Source organism: Ciconia boyciana, chromosome 8, assembly GCF_034638445.1.
Source record: "Ciconia boyciana chromosome 8, ASM3463844v1, whole genome shotgun sequence".
In the NCBI taxonomy this organism is placed as follows: domain Eukaryota; kingdom Metazoa; phylum Chordata; class Aves; order Ciconiiformes; family Ciconiidae; genus Ciconia; species Ciconia boyciana.
This window is the reverse complement of record NC_132941.1, coordinates 31,236,188-31,255,144: the sequence shown is the minus strand read 5'-3', so window position 1 is coordinate 31,255,144 and position 18,957 is coordinate 31,236,188. Positions and strand designations below refer to the sequence as shown.

General features: G+C 39.1%; 1 protein-coding gene across 2 annotated transcripts in view; it reads right to left on the bottom strand.

Annotated features, from left to right (window-relative positions):
* Window positions 1-18,075: 18,075 nt before the first annotated feature.
* Window positions 18,076-18,957, bottom strand: part of CTNNA3 (catenin alpha 3) — a 548,079-nt gene continuing 547,197 nt past the window's right edge. For both annotated transcript variants that reach the window (XM_072870046.1, XM_072870047.1), the window contains one exon: window positions 18,076-18,363. In XM_072870046.1, the coding sequence (XP_072726147.1) occupies window positions 18,076-18,363 (288 nt within the window). The remainder of the gene's footprint in view (window positions 18,364-18,957) is intronic.

Below are 18,957 nucleotides of genomic sequence, written 5' to 3'. Positions count from 1 at the left end.
GAGACCATAGTGTAAATAAGATCAGATTCCATATCTCTTCTCCCAAAACAATATGGTATCCCGATTTCAGCAAGGCATCTGAATTTTCAAGTAAGAACAAAGAAATGTCTAAGATACTTCAAGTAAGAAAATTAAAATGAAATCCGATGCTGATCCTGGATATTATATGCACAGATGCTTTAGGAAAAGCAGAAAAGGGAGGCAGTGACAAATTTTGTCCCAAAATGTCAGGTTGTGTATGATCACTGAAGTTGGTGAACAGATGTCTTCACTTGCATGGAGTTCAGATGTTCACCAGGGCAGCAGCTTACAAAGGCATCCTGGCAGAAGCACCCAGCCCTTTGTACTGGGATTCCCACCACTCAGAGGAAATACTTCATCTTCAGAATCCTGACAATTGGGTGCTTCAGGTTATGCTGCTCTGGATGATCAGCCTAACATTTTGTCTTAGTGCTATTGTTAGTGCTTGTCTAGATCCTGAATCTGTATGGGTAGATTCAGGATCATTTATTAAAACAGGATAAAATACTGGATCAACCCACAGTGATGTTTGTGTGGAATAGTCTTTTCTGAGATCCTTCCTATAGCTGTACTGTAAACCTACCCAATAATGTAATTTATTTCTCCCGCTGAACGTTATTCAGCTCCTTCTGTAATTTAGATTGGAATAACAGGCAGATAATAGTGTATTGGGCCCTGGAATATAGGCTTGCCACGTGCAGGTAGTACACCAGCTGTGTGTCTCAAGTGAGAGACATAGGGTTACCCATAACATTTATTCAAATGCACTGTGTCCCAGTTTGCTTCTCAGTAGGTCGCACAACCTTTCTTGTGTCTTTCTTAGCTGAAGTAAATAAAATAGTTTATGCTTAGATTAGGCTGAATTTTGAAAGAATATATAAGTTTGTACTTGCAGAAAATAGGAAAGTGAAAATATTACCTTTTTCCCATCCTGAACAGATATGGAAGGACAGCTAATCAAATGAGTGGAAACGGCACAGAAGAGCACTACACTCATATTAGAGATGGATTGAATCTTGTTATTCATGCTCTGTTGTTGGCAGATGGCTTAATGTATTAAAACGGACAAGAGAGCATTACAGACAGCATGGCATCATAGCTGTACAAATGGAGACAGTTCAGGCAGTAGCTCATTGCAGTTTGGGGAGTGACTGAGAGAAGAAAATGACTCTGTCAAGCTTAATTAGAAAAGTAGCAGTACAATTCAGAGACAAAGCCCAGCGACAAGTACTGTCCCTGCAGATCAAGCATTAGACACCTTGTACAGTCCGTAACAGTCCCTTTCGGCTCCTTAGCTTACTGACTGTATAGGTGGTATGACTTTTTACTGATCTGACAGTCATAAAGAGAAAACAGCTCTTTAAGCAAGCAAAGATCAGTCAAAAGGAGAATACACTGAAACTGGATGATTCCCTTCACTTCCTTCCTTCTTAGATAAATATAGGTCTGACTGCTGCTCTCACCTCCTGGATTTCTGTTTCAGTGCTTAAATAAAGACAATTTCTTTATTTCTGTGCATAACTGAATAGCAGAGCACCCTCCTGAGTCCTTTCATCAAATTTTTGCTTATTTTCAGTGCAAGCAGCATTTTTGGAATCTTATAGCTGCTAGGAAAAACAAGGGACTTCTTTTTTTTCCCCTAACTTTCAGAAAACAATTTCTCCTTCTTGGCAGTAAGCTTTTATCATATTCAGCAGTGATTTCCTCCTCTTTAGAGTGCAAGTAAATTAATAGGTTTGAGATGTCAGGGGCATTCTTTCAGGTATCTAAGGTGCAGTGACTATATTAATGGATTTTCAGTGTGCTGTGATCAGTTTTTGGTTCACACTCAGCATGAAGTGGCTTTGGGCCAGCTAGTGATTCCCAGCAGACAAATTCCCTTGTGCTGGCATCATTGTTGCATACATAACACTAGTGAGCATGGCGTGGTCCCCCCCTGCACTGTTTGCCCAGCCATATGCCATTGCAGGCAGGTTCCCAGGTGCAGCCAAGGGCAGCATTAGGGCAAGACAGACAGGCAGAGCCAAGCTCTGCTGCAGTCACCAGCAGCTCCCTTCCCAGCAACGTGTGTGTGTTGAACACAGGGAGACAAGCCCCCCCAGGTCTAAGACCTCAGCTAGGTAGGCTGGCTACGTGGTTAATCTACCTAGGCCCGCTCTATGGTCAGTGGAAAGAGATGACAGTGCTGCCACAGAGTAATTCAAAGCATGCCACTGTTGCAGGTGCTCTGAATTGCCCACAGGAGTTTAATTGCAAGTGGAGATTTAGTTAGTTTGTGTAGTTAGCTAATTTAGTAATTGTTCCAACAATTATTGTTGTTGGTGAACAATGTGAATACTTCCAAAGCTTCCCTGTCCTCTCTGAGACTCACCGAATCTTGAGGGATCATTCGCAGATGTAATCTTGGTGACTGCTGGATTCTGTAAGCTGTTGCTTCCATTGGCCAACAGTGCTTATGGTGACAGCACAGTATGTTATGCTCAGCACTCTACCTAAAATGGAAGACTTCCAGGCTACATATTGTCCTCCTACAGCAGTGTGTCATGTATCCTGCAGCAAAGGGGCTACACAGGCATGAAACTTGGAGTTTTATCTTAAAGGCTTTATTGACTAACTAATTTTATATGATTTGAAAACTTTTGTAATCCTGGAAAGCTTTGACCACAAATACAGTTTATCTAAACTTCACAGAAATTCTCCTTTGTTCTTCAGAAGCAGATCAATGTTAATTGTCCATTCCCCCTCTGCCATTTGCCCAGTTTATTCCCGTTCAAGCGTTCTACCTGCTGCTCCAGTTCATGGTCTTCCAGGAGGCTCCAGGCAGGCTCTCTACTGTTTTATCATATAAATAAATATGAAGCAAAAAATATATTTGTCGATGTTGTTCTGTACAGCTGCCACCAAAGTAAAAAAGAGTTGCTTTAGGATTAACACAAAAGTCCTTGTTACTTTTTTACTTTTTCTATAATTTTTTTACCAAGTTTTATGAATGAGAATATGAAGGATCCAGAAGGAGGAGCCAGGCTTTAACTGGAAGACCTCTTCCAGAAGTATATTTCCAGTGTCACTCATTGTTTGGTCTCTTCAAGACCAAAGACACAGGACTTCCTCAACAAGTCCTTCCAAGTACTTGGACAAGCTCATAATCAGCAATGTTTTTCATGGGGCACAATAGCATTGAAAGCATTGGCACAATTATTTTTTCAAGGCAACTTTGAATTTGTCTGGTTTGTTTTCTGATTGTCATGCAGTATATCTACTTCATTCACAAAAATACCAAATGTTACACTACTGGCATGTAAACAAGATCTTAGATGCCCCTAGCATCCAAGATAACTGTTCTTCTTATCTTTACTGGCTTCACTTAACAGCCTTCACATACTGTCTTGTGTATTTTACCTTTCTTCTCACTGTAGAGAATCCAAGTGTTCCATTATATATAATCTTACACATTTTTTAATTACCATAGATAAATCATGTACTATTCCTGCACTTCATACTGCAGCAAAACTCCAGGGGCTTTCACTAGGAACTTAGCTTGAATGCAGCAAGTCACCAGTGGCCCAAAGACATTTAAGTTTGCAACCTTCTAGGGAAGTTTCTTATGTGCACTTACCTCTGTGCGACTTGCCAAATTTTTTTTTTTAAATTAATTTCTTTATGATATTAATAAAAGTGCTTTTTCTAATCTTAGTTCACTTTTTTCTATGTTGCAGTACCTTTTCTAGCTTTGGTGTTGCTAAATATTTTGTTAGCTAACTATAGTAGTGAAAGTATGGAATCTTTAACAAATAGACCATTTCCTCAGTATATTTAACAAACAAATTCAAATCTCCTTCTAGACTCTAATTACTTTGAATTCCTGCCATCTCCCTCTGCTTCTTCTCCATCCTCAAAACAGGCCAGGTTTTCATTTTTCTACTGCAGTCTATTCTTCTGTATTGCTCAGAATTTACGCTTCACTTTTAAGAGCATTTCACTTGTTCTCCAGTCATCAGTGAATCGTCAGAGTATGCAGGCCTTCCACATCACATTAAGCATGTCAGTCATTGTTTGAGTCTTACTTTCTGTCATCTGATGAGGGACTTTCATCTAAAGGTTTTGTTTTATATGTTGCTGTTCTTAAGCTGAAATAAGTTCTATGTGGCTTTCTTCTCTTCTGTTGTTTGTATGTGTGTGAAGCACTGTGTATTGAATAAAGTTCATTTAATTATGGGGAGAGCTGGAAAAATAAGCTTGGTGATAATATAATTTCATAGTGCTTAGTTACAGTAGTCAACAGTTAAGGCATCCCAGCAGTGGTGGGGTGAATACTAACTTTCATGGAGAACTAATGGAGAACAAAACAGTTTCCTAAATACAGGCAGAAAAAATTAAATTTACTTTTTAAGGTGCTGACATTTGGGGTAAAAATGTCCAGTAAAAACTGGTTGCAATGTCAAAATCAATTAGTATTCTGCTTTACACTTTACATTTGATTTGAATTGCTTTACAGAAGTTAATTACATACATTTTATAATTGTATCACTTGTGTTACTTTATAATAATTTTCAGAAAGGCCAAGTGACTTTCCTAAGGTCATATGTAAGAAACTGAGACAAGAGTCTCAAATTATATATTGTATTCTGGACAAAAAATAAGGAGCTTCAGTGCAAAACCTTGCTAAAGAATAAAATGTATCTAAAATGTGTGCATATTAAAAATTATCCATAAAACCTACCATAGGTCCAGTTATTCTTTGTACACCCATATTAACTTGAAAATATGTGGATGTGGACAGAACACACACACATACACAAAGACACATTCATTCATATCTCCCTCCTCCAACAGTATTAAACAGAGTAGGGTGAATAAAAATTGCAGTTTTGCTACTGTACTGCTATGCTAGCACAAAAATCAATTTCTTTTGCTTTGGAGATGCCAGGTGCTTTCTGAATATGGTACTTAGTGATCCTGCTAAAGATAGTGAAAAAAGTGAAAGAGATGTCAAGAGAAAATGCATCTTTAGAAGAAAAATCAATGTTTTTAATTCATTTCAATTTCTCATTTTACAAATTTAATTACATCCAATTCTATTATAAAAATCCACTCTCAGTATGGCAAATAATTGGAAGCAGAAAGTTCAACTGGTTTTAATAATTCATTTATCTGAGTCTTCAAATGTTTCCGTTTTCTTCAATAAAATATAACAAAATAATGGAAGATTATATTATCAGTCCAGATAAAGTCTTGTGCGCGAAAGATATATCCAAATAATTCATTCTTGTCTGTACTTTTTATAAAATCATACTAAACTAATTCATCACCACCAAAACACAGCAATTTAAATGTTTGCAGGAGTTTATACAGTTATACTTACAGTCTAGCTAGTCTGTTCCTAATCAGTTCCTCTGTTTGAATAATGGATGCTATGCTACAGAAAGTCATCACTGCTCAGGAAGCAAGACATGGCCTGCTGCTTAGGTGCCCCAGCAAAATATGAAGTAAAATTGTCTGGATTTTGAAATAGTACAGTACATAAATACTGGCTTTGTTTTGTTGCCATGCATTTAATATGAATCCTTGTTATGGTGTATATTTTACTCCTGTGCAATGAAATGTCCGCAGTTGTCCCATTCACATTCAATTATTCTATTCCTGGGAGATGATACAAAGTTATTTTGGAGTGCATGCTGCCCTGAAAGCTGGGGACTCAGCCCCCCAGGTGGCTGCCCCATGCTGGCTCATTCAGTGCCTTCCTGCTCCTGGAAATCAGACCATCAGTTGTGCAGATGTGGGAAGCAGGAGGGAAGCTCCCCTGTGCAAATTCTGCATCTCTGACACACGTTCAGTCATCTCTCTTCCTTCTCCTGCTCAGTTCAGGCAGTCAGTAACATTTTGAAAGCTCGTTTCAGATGAGATAATCTTCCTAAACATGTGTTAAAGAAACATGATAAGATTATAATGTATCTGAGTCTGCTAGAAGAACGGCTTTCCTCTCATAAAATAAACTGGGTCTGCTCACAGTAGGTTGCTTGGCACAAGAGATCTTGGGAAGATTGCCTACAACCTATCACGATTTTGATGGAGAGCAATAGGCAATGGCCCTTTTTTCCATGCCAGATGTTTCTTGGAATTGCCCTGCAGTGTTGCATATCTGTTACATTCCTCACCTACATGGCTAAGAGAGAAATAAAATGGCTCCCTCTGAGGTGCAGAAAGAATTAAAAAAAATAAAAATCTGATGGTCACTGTGCTTCTGGGAAGAGCCAGACTTCAGTGATCACAGAATATTGAAACAGCGTCCATAAAACTTGGAGACAGCTACAGGAGTAAGCAGTGACAGAGAGGTTCCTGAGGTCTCTTCGATACTTCATATTATCCCCTTTTTTAATGTAATTCTCAGGAGATAGCTGATTTATTTGAGACCCTGTTGGACTAGCTTATGTAACAAGGGATTGCAATGCAGTGGCTTCAGGAGTCCAATGAAGAATTCCTGTTTTTAAAGGAGAAAACTTGTTTTTTGTCTCTCTCCTGTCTAAAATTCTTGTTTTGTTTTATGAAATGTGGTTTGCCATCTGTTCCCAGAGCACACAAGTGTAAGGATGGGACTTTTTAAAAAATAAGGTAACCTTTTTCTAAACAAGGAAATACTATTGCTATTGACAGATCACATTGTGTTTTCAAAATCAGAGGGAGAAGCCTTTGGCCACTGCAATTAGTTTGTTGACTTTGCAAGTATAGTCTGTTCTGTTTGCAGTCTATGATTTTGAGTTTTTCTAAGTTCTTCTGTGGGTGCTGCATTAATTCTTTAGTATTTTGCTACTAGTCTCTCTTTTATCCTCCCTTTAGATATCAGAATCTTTGGGCATTTACAGTGATTAACACAGCTTGCTGCAACAGCTTGCCACTTCAGTAAAAAAAGACAGTTGAAGTCTTATTGCCAGGGTGGAAGTGTTGTGAATCATTACTATTAGGCTGAGGCTGTGGTAGAAGCTGGTCAATGGATCTTTTATTTATTTATGGAGATCTATCTGCAAGGGAAAAAACATGTGTTGAAAAAATATGGGGAATTTATATCTATCTGCTTCTGCCAGGTTAGAAAAAGGGGAGGGCATGAGCAGGGCAGGATCATATGGATTTGACACAAGGGAGAAAGACCTTTCACACCAGAGGCAGGGATAGGGTTCAGGCAAATATTGGACTTGTATAAATAATACCAGTATTAAAACCGCTGCAAAGTGATCTGACTGGTTTCCCAGCTTATCTGCTTCTGGCAGGTTGGCCCGGTAGGGTATTTGTTACCCAGTACTTACAGATGCGTCAAAGCGTCCTAATACTGCCTTTTTCCTCAGTGAACAAGCAGTGTGTCCCCTGAATCCCATCTTTAGAGAGCAATTCAATGAAAATGAAAAGTGAACTTGCTTAGGAAGGTGTTTGGTGGTTACTTTCAAAATCCTTACTATGTACTGACAATTGGTAGCAAAGTGCTGAGTATAAGGTAGGCATGTGTAGGAACTCCATACAAAGAAACTCCAGAGGCATTTCTGAAGAAAAATAGCACTTTTTTTCTGCCCCCTCAGGAAATGCTGACTTTACAATGGAATTCTAAACCAGAAGTTTTCCATGTTATGTAAATGTCACTTTCCCTCCTTTTTTTCCCTTAGCTCAGAAACAGGTAATGCGTTCTCTCATGCAAAAATATTCTCAGTGGTACCCAGCAGCAGTACAGAGAAGACTAGGGATTGCTATTGGCACCCACACATGGCTGCTGGGGGCTGTATGAACTTCCCTAAGTCCTAGACCATAGGCCGCACACTTCGAGTTAAGGCTGCTGAAGAGCTAGGTGACTCAGAAGAGGGAGCATGGCGAGCGGTGAAAACTCAAGGAGACAGTTGTGAGCAAAGTAGCAGGAGGGTGAAGGTGAGAGAAGGTGGCACACCAGCTGGAATTATTACAGGTACTTGAATGAGGGGGAGATTAGACTGTCGCCTTAAAGCTTTGCGTTCATTAGATACCAGGCTCCAAGGTATTATAACAGAGTCTGGTTTGTGACCAGATTTCCAAAAAATCAAACTTTTGTTTCGATCACAAACTGAACCCGTTATATTGTGAAATCTATATCTAGTAACATCCAGTGACAGACAGTCTTACACACAAGCTAAAAAAGCAAAATAGAATAGAGAAGAGTCTGGGACAAGAGGGGTGAACACAGAATAGTTTGCCAGTTTTGAGTCTCGAATGTCATTCCAATAACAGGGTTGCCTACACCCTATTTATTTTTAGCCAAGACTATGGGTTTAATTCACAATAACTGTTCCAGATGAGATCTCTCAGGTGGATACACTTGCTCAAATGTTAGTACCTTTGTACATGCTACATTCCTTCCAGAGCCCTGAGAACAAGAGGTTCTTCTGGAGGAAAATAAGGAAGAATAGTTAGAGGATAGGATGCTGGGGGAAGTGGAGCATCTTAGTCATTCTTGTTAACATAACACCTTGAAATTATATTGGCTTGTGTAACATTTGCAGCTAGACAAAGATTATTTCAGTGAAAACAGAGCTCATGGTTAGCCAAAAAGTTGTCTTGCTTCACTTTTTTATATTTTACCAAATATGAATATCATATTCAAACTCTTCTGAGGTTTGTAGACATTTTTATTCTGTGGTCTATTTTTAATTGCTGGGGTTTTAGGTTCCAGTTTACTTTCTGACTGACTAGATGCAGTTGCTATACTTTTGCCATAAGCTGCAGCTGATATATTTCTTTTGTCAGATTATTTCAAAAGCAGAAAATTGAGGCTGAATATGGCAATGCTGTACCTTACTAAGGTTAAAGATTCCCGTACTTCCGATAGTACTGGCTATGAGTTCTAAGAACTTTAGTTTATCAGTAGCTAAATATTATGTAATTATATAAATATATTTATATAATTATATATATATTTAAAAATATGTAAAATAATTGCATTTATTGTACATTAATATTTTATTAATGTATTATAGTAATCATTACTAATATGTATTGTACTATATATAAAATATATAATAAGTAAATTATATAATTATATAAATAGGTAAATAATAGAGAAAGAGAGTTATTTTTCTGTCAGGCCAGAGCAAAGATCAGCTAAGCATTAAGGCAACCAGATTAGGGGCAAATGGTTTGCAGTGGGTGCATGTGGTCTTCCTCTATTTGTGTTTACTTTATTTCTGTATGAAATCTGTGGCATGTGTATAGTCCATATGTAAAGTAGTGGAGCTTCCCTGTAAGATGAAATGTGCCATTGGAGCTGTTCGCCAGGAGTGAAATCTCAGTCGTAAGCTACCACTGTATTTTCACTTTCTGTAATAATCCATATAACTTTTGGGTAATAAACGTTTCTCTTAGTAACCATACCTTGATGATTCCTGAGATAGGTTGTTACCTAAATGTGCCAGCAGCATGGCTGTGATTCAGCAAAGTACTTACATACAATCCTAAGACCAGGCCTGCTAAATAGATCATTTAAGCATAGGCTTAATTATATTGTTTGCAATACTGGCAAATCCATGACAGTTCTTTTCAGTGGGAATAATTGCTTATGCACACTGTGATAAAATGTGATGAGGTATATCAGTATGTGTTGAAAGGTAAAGCACGTTGCCATTAATCTGACCAAATACTAGTAGCTGTCAATTCTGTGGCCATACCAAAAGCCACATTACTGTTTAAAAAAAAAAAAAAAAAGGTATTTCAGCCAAGGTTTCCCCACCCACACTCAGTTTTTTACCCAACGCTTGCATGTTACAAGGAACAGTACATCTGAAATGAGTAATTCTTTTTTCATTACAACAAACTACATGAATCTGTCAAAAAATATCAAACCAACAAAGAAGTGAGAAGTCTACTGGTATCTAATAACTTGTCATGATGCCTGATTTAAATAAGTCTGTATCCATTGTCCAGGTAGCATGTTGTATGTTCCTTTCCAGTTTTTGTTAAGTCTATTTATATAGAAGTCAAATACCAATGATGATAAGATTTAATTAGTTTTCAAAAGAAATACTAAATTGTAGTCTTTAAGTTTCTAGTAGCTTTTCCAGTCCTTCTGCATTGCAAATAAACTTCAAATACTTGGTGGCAAATTGCGTTCCAAGTGTGGGTCTCATAGCTAGATGTAGTTGAATAACCATTCTTCTTTAGATGATGCCTTGTTTGAGGAAAAGGAGATTGCAGTTATCAGGGTGCAAAGTTTCTGGATGAGGAATTAAGATTGGCCAGAAAAGGGGCTTTTAAAAAAATCTCTTCCAAATTATTCCATTTAAAATATGGCTGAACATGCTTTTGTTAACAAAAAAAAAGACAGACAGATATCTGATGAGTAGCCAGCCAAAATTAATTCACAGAAATCCCTTCCTAGAACGACACATATATCTTAATGCATAAGTCACTGGGGGGGGTGCATTCCATGTAATATATACCTTAAGCAAAAACACAGGAAGAGCTGCTCACTTTCTCTCCTTTGATACCTTGAAAAATCAAAGTACATTAATTTATTTTAGCACATTCAGACCCTCAGAATTCACTTAGTAGTGAAAAAGATAAATGCACAGCTGCTTGGGAGCTGAAATACAATGTTTCTGAAAAACCAAATTGTAAGGGCTCTTATACTTAGGAACAATTTTCTCTGTATTCCTTCTTTTACCACATATTTTCTGATCTGTTATATTCTGCTGTTAATATTTTATGAGGTGATGGGAAGGTTTGTTTGTGCTTGTATTTTGCTTACACTGGACTCATGCATTATTGGCTGTCAGCTTTGGTCCTCAGCTGTTGGCAATGCAGAAAATTAATGGAGTCTTCAGCCCAGGCATTATGATAATGGAGTGCTTGAGGATGTGCCATCACCACCCACATGACTCAATAGCTCATACTACCAATAAGCTCTTTGCCCTTTGGATTGCTGTATTAATAACCTTCATATTTTGTATTTGGTATTTTAACGTTGGCCCCGACATGCCTAAATAAAGACAAGTTGTTTGAAATGCAGCAAGAGGAAAGGGCAAGGAAGACATATTTTCTTTTGGGGAGCATATCTCTTTACTGGTGGCATGCTTTCTACCTGTTCAAAAGCAAACTTCAAGGTGACTAATTGGTCTTAGCCAGCCTGAATGAGGGATAACATTTTTAGAGAGCTGCTACAGAGGAAGGACTATGGTAAGGACTGTCAAGGGGATATTTTACCACTGAACTCAAAATAGCTGTGCTGATTTAGCCTGGCTGCTAAACTGGCCACACACCATTTCTCCTTGTTCTCCTGTTATAGTGTTTTGAGAAGAAGATGAAGTGAAACAGGATCTTGGGAATTGGGATTGAGGTGCTGAAAACCTGTATACTGTCTTTTTGTTTAAAGAAGTCACAGTGTCCAGGACAGAAGACAGGAAGCTAATGCTGAGGGAGAGCATAGATATCAAAATGATATGAAAATAGGATAGATGGAAATTAAAAGGTGGATCAGAAGGGAGTAAGACAGGTGGGTTACTTGGTCACTGCATACAAATAATGCTAGAAAGTTGTGGGGAAGGGATTCAGTGGTTCTTCTCCTCCTTTCTTGGCTAACCTTGCAGACAAGCAAACCAACCACATCTGCGGAGCCATTGAGGACCCACTCCCAATTAAATTCCTGAACATCAAATGAGCTGTTGCTCCTCTGAAGGACACAGAGTCTGCACAGTGTGGTTACGGTGTGTCAGATGATGGACAATAATACAAGGTGTTAGTCCAAGCAAGCCTATTCCCACACCTGACAGTAAAGGGCAAAATACAGAAAGCTGTGAAAGCAGCCACGTCGAAAACGTGCAGGACCTCAGCTGCTGGTGCTTAAATAGGTAGCCTGCCATGACAGCTTGAATCTTAATGTGTGACTAGGTACCATCTATGTACAACGTTACATCTATAGTGCTATTCCCTTTCCTCTGAAAGAGGGCTTAGTTATGACTGTGTAGCAGTCACTACTGAGCAGAGGAATATGGTACAAACCACACAACATTTTTGCACACAAAATATTTACACAGGTAGCAGTAGGAATGGTTTGCTGCCTATCCACGCTCTGCAAGACATCACTGAGGGTTTGGGCTTTGTGGCTTGCTGGGCGAGGTCCTTAGTATCTCAAATAAAAATAAGAAGTAATATGAAACAATTAATCAGTGCAACTTACTGTTAGGAAGGCTTCCAGTATGTGCATCAGTTGCTGTAAAATAACAGCTGGGTGAATAATGCAAAATTTATACTTAGATATTCTGCAATTAGGAAAGTTTAGGACAGAGAAAACAGAGGACTAGATTGGGTTCACAGAAGGAGTGGAAGGCATAGAAGACCCTCTTGCTGCTTTTTCCTTGATCCTTGTAAAGCCTTGACTCCAGGGAAATTCTGCTTTCCTGGAGAAATTCCTTTGAATGATGGTCTTTCTCCACCAGAGAAGCCAAAAAACCCACAAAAAAGTTACTTTTCTTCCTTTCTCCCATCCTCTCAGCCATGCTGACTGGTTGGGCAAACAGAGCATGGTGCTCTGTTCTGTATTTTGAAAGCATGGGAGCAATTTCCTATCGTGTTTCCATCTAATAAGGGAGCTCTGGGAACTAAGCAGAGAAAATACCTCCCAGCAGGCTTGCTGGAGCAGTTAGCACCAGCTCCCTTAACATCCTGCCCCCCTGCCTCCACGAAAGAGCAGGGCCAAAAAGCACAGTCTCCCCCACGGCTAATGAGTTACATGACTATTTTCAGCTGCTGTTAAATCATTTGCTGTCTTCTGTAAAAATAATTGAGAACTACAGCAGAAAAGTCAATGGCTCTAAAATGGCCAGGCTAATAGAAGACTGAGAGTCCAGCGGAAACATCATCCTGCATGACAAGGCATCTCTGTAGTCTCCGGTCTCCTTAAATGCAGTCATTTTCACCATCAGGAAATAGAAAATGCATATTTCCTATCCTGTAAAAAGCTCCTTAAAAATAAAATTGCTAGATCCATCTCTTGCACTGCAAGCTTTCATCTTAACTATTTCTTGCATGCTGGAATAAAAAATTAGCCCCTTAGCTTTCAGTTCCTTTGACCGTAGCAGCAAGTTTCTCCTGTTGATGGTAGACAACAGGGGCTTTGAAGCATTTTCCTGGTTTGTTTTTACATAACTCTTAAGCTTTCTGCTTTGGATATATTTTGCTTGTCTTTATCCCAAGAAAGTTTCCATAGAGTTGCAGTTTATTAATTGAACAGTGATATTTTTTATTGCAGCAATACCACTTTCAGTGTTCAACACAAAATCTGTAAGATTTTTTCATCAACAGTGCTAGTGCATTTTCTTCACTTTAAGAAGTAGTTCTGCAAAAAACTAAGCCGACTAGCCATCTTAGGAGAACGAGTAAGCCAGTTCCAATTATCTCCCAGGGAAAACAAAAATGAAGCGTATAGTGTCATCTGCTTATCTTTAATTATTATTTAATTACTAATATGCTTTTAAATTGCACTCTATTGGACAATTTCAGATGACTGCTTTTATTATGTGAACTTTTTCTTCCCAGCACCGCAGTGGTTTTAGTGCATTATTAGAGAGGAAGTGGGTTATTAACAGTTGTGTATAACCAGAGCTACCTCAGTGTTACAGGCAAAATTCAATGGGATGCAGGGGAGACTCTGTAGAGGAAGAAGGGAGGCGGGAGCCCAGAAGAGGGCTGGGGAGAGTCACTTGTGCCTCAAGTGACCACCAAGAGCTGCTGGCAAGGAGTGGGAGGATGAGGGAGGTGAATGGTGCTTTTCAAGGCTGGTGGGATTCAGGGGATTGCAAGGCTGTGAGGAGGAGAACAGGCACCATTCACTTGCTGAATCCATGAGGTGGAGAACAGGCACCATTCACTTGCTGAATCCAGAGTGCTGGTCTCAGGTACAAGATCAAGATGTCCAGCACCATTTTATCAAACCCTTCTACCTCTGGAGTTTCAACAACTTCCATGTCCTCTGCTAAAAGTACCACTCCTGCTTACCACCCTCACTTCTCCCCTCATTCCAGGGCCCAAGACTTCTTTCCTCTCCTGCACACACACGCATACCAGTCCCTCTCTGTCTTTTCCAATGCAGGGCATTTGTTTTGTTTTGTTTTGTTTTTAAATCCAACCTGAGGGAATAGGGTTTTATTTATCTCCTTATTTCCTGAGCCAAATATACAGGCAAGTCCCCAAAGTTTAACCAAGAGCAGTACACAAGGGATAAGTAGTACCTGGAAGCCAAAACAGCAGGTATGACCATATAGAATTTTACTGTCTACTACTAGTAAAGACTTACAAATATTTTCTTCAAAGATAAAACTTCTAAAAGCTCATTAAAGAACTTGCTGTATAAACACATTTTTCTTAAATGCTTCAATTGTGGATCCACAGAAAAGAAACAACACAAAATGCCTTTTCAAAAGAGCTGAAGACCTTTTAAAACCATCTGGAATATCAGACCTGCGTGATGTCGGGCTGCTTCGTCATTTTTCTCAGTAGAGATAGAGCTATAGAGCTTCCCAAGTGATACCAGGTTAAGTTCAGGGAAAAAGTATGTTAGTGTAAGTGCATAGAGGGTTACCACATCTGTTCCCCACCTTCCCCTCTCCCACTCCCCTCCACAAAAAAAGCCAATTAGTTACGTCAGAACAGTTTTTACCGTGCACAAGAGCAGGGCTCCAGGGGTGGGCAGAGGTAGAGTGACATGTGGTTTTACATTTTTCTGAGGGCTCACGAGATGAGAGGACTTTTGTTACTTACCAGGAATGGCTCACTAAGTCAAGGCAATAATGAAGTAATTGGGACAAACTGCAAACTATGCTCAGCACAATCTGCAGTGACAGAAACTGCTGTTTACAAATTAGAATCGCTAAATACCAAAGGAAACAACATCAGCAGTGAGAGCAGAGTGACACAGCCAAGCTGTCTATTAAAAAAAATAAAAATCAACAGCTTGGGGATTTATGGAAATGACTTGAATGTGTCCTCTCGTACTAATGTGCTTCAACAATGAAAAATACAATCTATCTCATTTTTTAGTGCTCCACTGAATTTTTTAAATAAAATTGCCTTCAATGTCCATCCTACTTTGCTCCATAATGCGGTAGTGGGGAGAGGACAAGGCAAGCTAATGAAATAATCTGAGCTGCTGAGGTGAGAAAGGCTTGCAAAGCTGCAGCTAAGAGCATAGTTTTCAAGGGACGTGCTGATACACTATGGACATCATGCAAACACAGAGGCAAGCAACAATGCAGTGAAAAATTATACTCTGAAAATTGGGGCTAGGAAGGAATGAGTAGATTGCAGGATGAATTGAGTAGCTGCTTTTGAATAAAACTTACTGAGCAGCACGTCCTCCTTCACCATTATTAAGAGTAGCATAGAACTGTTAGTTCCCTGCTTTGCAGACCTGCTGAGGGGGGTAATGAGCTAATACACCGGGCTTTTTGCATGTCCAGGACTTGTTTCTTATCCCTCTGCCTCCTTAGCCGGGAATAAACTTCACCTTGTTATGTTTTCACTTGGGTTTGAAATTTAGCCAAGAAAAAGAAGTCTAGGTGTAATTAACTCATCATTCTTTTGGCTCTTCTCAAAAACCAGCAGTGGGGTTTGATTTTCTTGTTAATTTAGAGGGTTGGGTTTTGCCTAATAAATTCCTATGTAATAGGAATAGTATTGGAAGTTGAGATCAAACTGGCTATCAAGTATGGCCAGGATAAGAGAGTAGTGAGTAGCATTGCAGGAAGGAGCATTAAAGGACCATTAATAACTAAGCAATAACTGTGCTTTAGTGATACTAATGCTAGAAAAACTCTCATTTAAACCAGACTAATAGAGCACACTTAGTGTGCCGGAAGGCTGGCACTCCTATAAGCAAACCTGGCTTTTGAACTAGGTGTCCCCTAGTGTTGGAGACCAATAAAGGAGACACATTAAAAAAAAAATTTAAAAAAATCCCACAACACTAAAAGAGTCTTCTCAGTGGTGTACATGCTTTTTATTAATAATGTGATAACAAGATATTAGTTACAAACATTTGAGGTAAAGGTGACCTATATCAAAGGTGTAACCCGGCAACATGAGGCTTTATTAAGAGAATAACACCCTCCCAAAACAAGGTTATGTCAAGTCACCTGTTGGCTTCTGGACCTGAACCTTGCTGGTGGAGTAGGTAGTCTAAGGGGGTGGGCCAGAACCTGAAATATTATATGGAGATTTTGGCTTTAAGGTGTGACAACAATGTACACTCTCCTGATCTCTATACCACACAGAATCTTTCTCTCAGCTCTGCTTAGTCTGCCAGCAGACCTACTGAAAGTATGTCATATGACCTGCTCTATATTACCTCTGCCCGCTCCACTTGACTCTTAGCTGCTTCCCAATCTGTAACCCTAAGAGGACTAGCAAAGATCTATACATGTTACTAAGATCTTGATGCAAACATGGTGGAGGGAATCTGAGTTGGAAAGAAGTAATTTTTCTTCCAAACTTCTCCTTTTGTTTCATTCAACAGATAAAAAAAAATCATGGAAGGTGGAAGTGATCTGTAAATTTTTAAACTTATGATCACTATAGGTTTCATGGGGTTTCTTAACCAACAGCCTAGAAATTATACTGTCCTGAGCTTAGAAACAGAGTGGCCCCCAAGAGGAAAAACACAGTTCATGGTTATTTTTGCTGCCCACATTGTGCTAGGCAGGTGCACTGCTGTGCAAAACATGACAATAAATTACATGGAGCCACAGCCCATATTCTGGAGCCGCCTCATAATGGCAGTCAATCATGAAGTTCTGGCATTTGACGGAGCCCTTTCACCTTAGCAAATACAAAAAACATACTAAAGGATCTACTTAATTGCCAAGCAAAGACGTCTTGAGTAACAAGTGGAGTCTGGGAAAACTTAGTGATGTGGCAGGGAAGACAAGTTAGGTTCTTTAAAAAAAAAAAATCAGTCCAAGTGGATTTTGGATTCAAACAGATTTAGAAACATTTTCTTTCACTAACTATCTTACAGAAGCCTAGTGGTGATCACAGAGTAACAGCACTTATCTTCATTACATACTTAGAGGTGCAGCCATTTAGGAAGTCACTTACAGGCACAGTCCTGCATTTAGGACTCTACTGTCATAAGTAATTTAAATCCCTACAGTTACCTCACAAAAATCTCATCGTTCCTAAGATTCAAGATATGTATGTGTATTTCACACACTCATCTCAGAATAATGACGTATTTCATATTTGTTCTTTTGTGCAGTGATTAGAAAAGTTTTTTATTGTTAATATCAGATTTATCTGAACTTCCAAATGTAAGTCAGCAGATTTATTAGGGCCCACAGAATACAGTAGGAAGCAGAACACAGATTAATGTTAATGTTTCAAAAGGCCTTTTAAAGACCTATTATTACTGCTATGTTGCAATGTTTTTTTTAATTACATTATTACATCCATGCTGTTATAACATTTTTTGTGTTCCATCAAACATTTTCAAACTTACATTTCCAAGGCTGGGCCTTAGACAAGGGGAGATCTTGAGATCTTTCAATCTAGATACAAGTTGAGGGCCCAGACTCTCATCTAGAATCAAGCAGTCCAGCTGATTTGATCACAGTGTAATGATGCTGATAAAGGATCTGACCCAATAGCATAATGTTTAAAAAGCTGTATGTCATGAAATACATGCAGTTCAGTACTGGCCACATTCATCCCTGGTGAAGGAGCGCCTAAGCCTAGTGAATGCAGTACGACTTTGGGCAGGTTGGCACATTGCATCCTCCTTTCCAACTACAGCACAGTCCCATAATGTATCACTCAAAGTGCTCTGCTGAAAACATGCCAGTATAAAGATATGATAGTTTGTCACTGCAAGAGAATGGATATTTTTTTCAGCTGTGTGCTGCTAATTAATTAATCCAGCATTTTCAAATGGTTTAAGCAAGTGTTATCCTACAGATTTAGAGAAAAGCAAAACATTAACATATATAATTATTAAATAAGTGTGGGAAAGATGAAAAATCATCAGAAATTCAAGATAGGAACACAAAAAGTGGCAGAATATTAGACTATCTCTCTGCCTCTAAATTCACTCATGACTTGAACGGGATGGATCCTCTTCTTTGCAGAACCTTTTCTGACAGCCGCATAGATTTCTTCTGGCTTCTCCCTTTTAATTAGGGGCTTCTTCTCTGGAGCCTTCATTCTCCACATCACAACAGGATGTCGTGGGCCAGTAGGACTCTGAATCTTGATAATCTTTGTGGATGCAATATAGGACATCTTCACCGTCTGCACCACAGCATTCATTAAATTTTTGGCAGCCTGAATTAGTGAAGTGACGCTATCCAACTGTAATAAGAAACAGAAACATTAGCCTAGGAAGCCAGTCTGCTTTTAATCACAATATGCTGAGGAATAAACAATGGTTAAAAAGTAAGACTAACATACCAAACCCTAACTTCTTTGTTCTCCCTTGGTGTGTTTGATCATTATATTCATGTTCCACTGCTCAGACTTAAAGTGATACACAGAAATTTGTGCTGGTGGAATATAAATGCTTATGTAGATAATGTTTGTTGTTTTCTTTTTTTAAATGTGAATTCATGATGCTTGTCTGCAGGGTCTCATTGCAATTACTACTGACAGGTAATGAAACCACCTCAAAGAAAAGCTACGAAAATGTGACCCGTTACTTCCTTTGTATCTGCAGCCTGCAAAGTCTGCAGCTGCTCTTGTCACATTCCAGGCTCCCACACATGCTCCTGAGCAATGCTGGGATACTGTGAAGTGGCTGGCTTTGTCAGAGCTGCTGAACCTAGTCTCATCAGCCAAGATTTTTAAGGGTAATTAAGAGCGGGATAGCACACAGAAATTGCAGTGACTGTGTGGCCACTCAAACTGTTTAAGGAGTGCCAACCTAAGAGGCAGAATGCATAACAAACT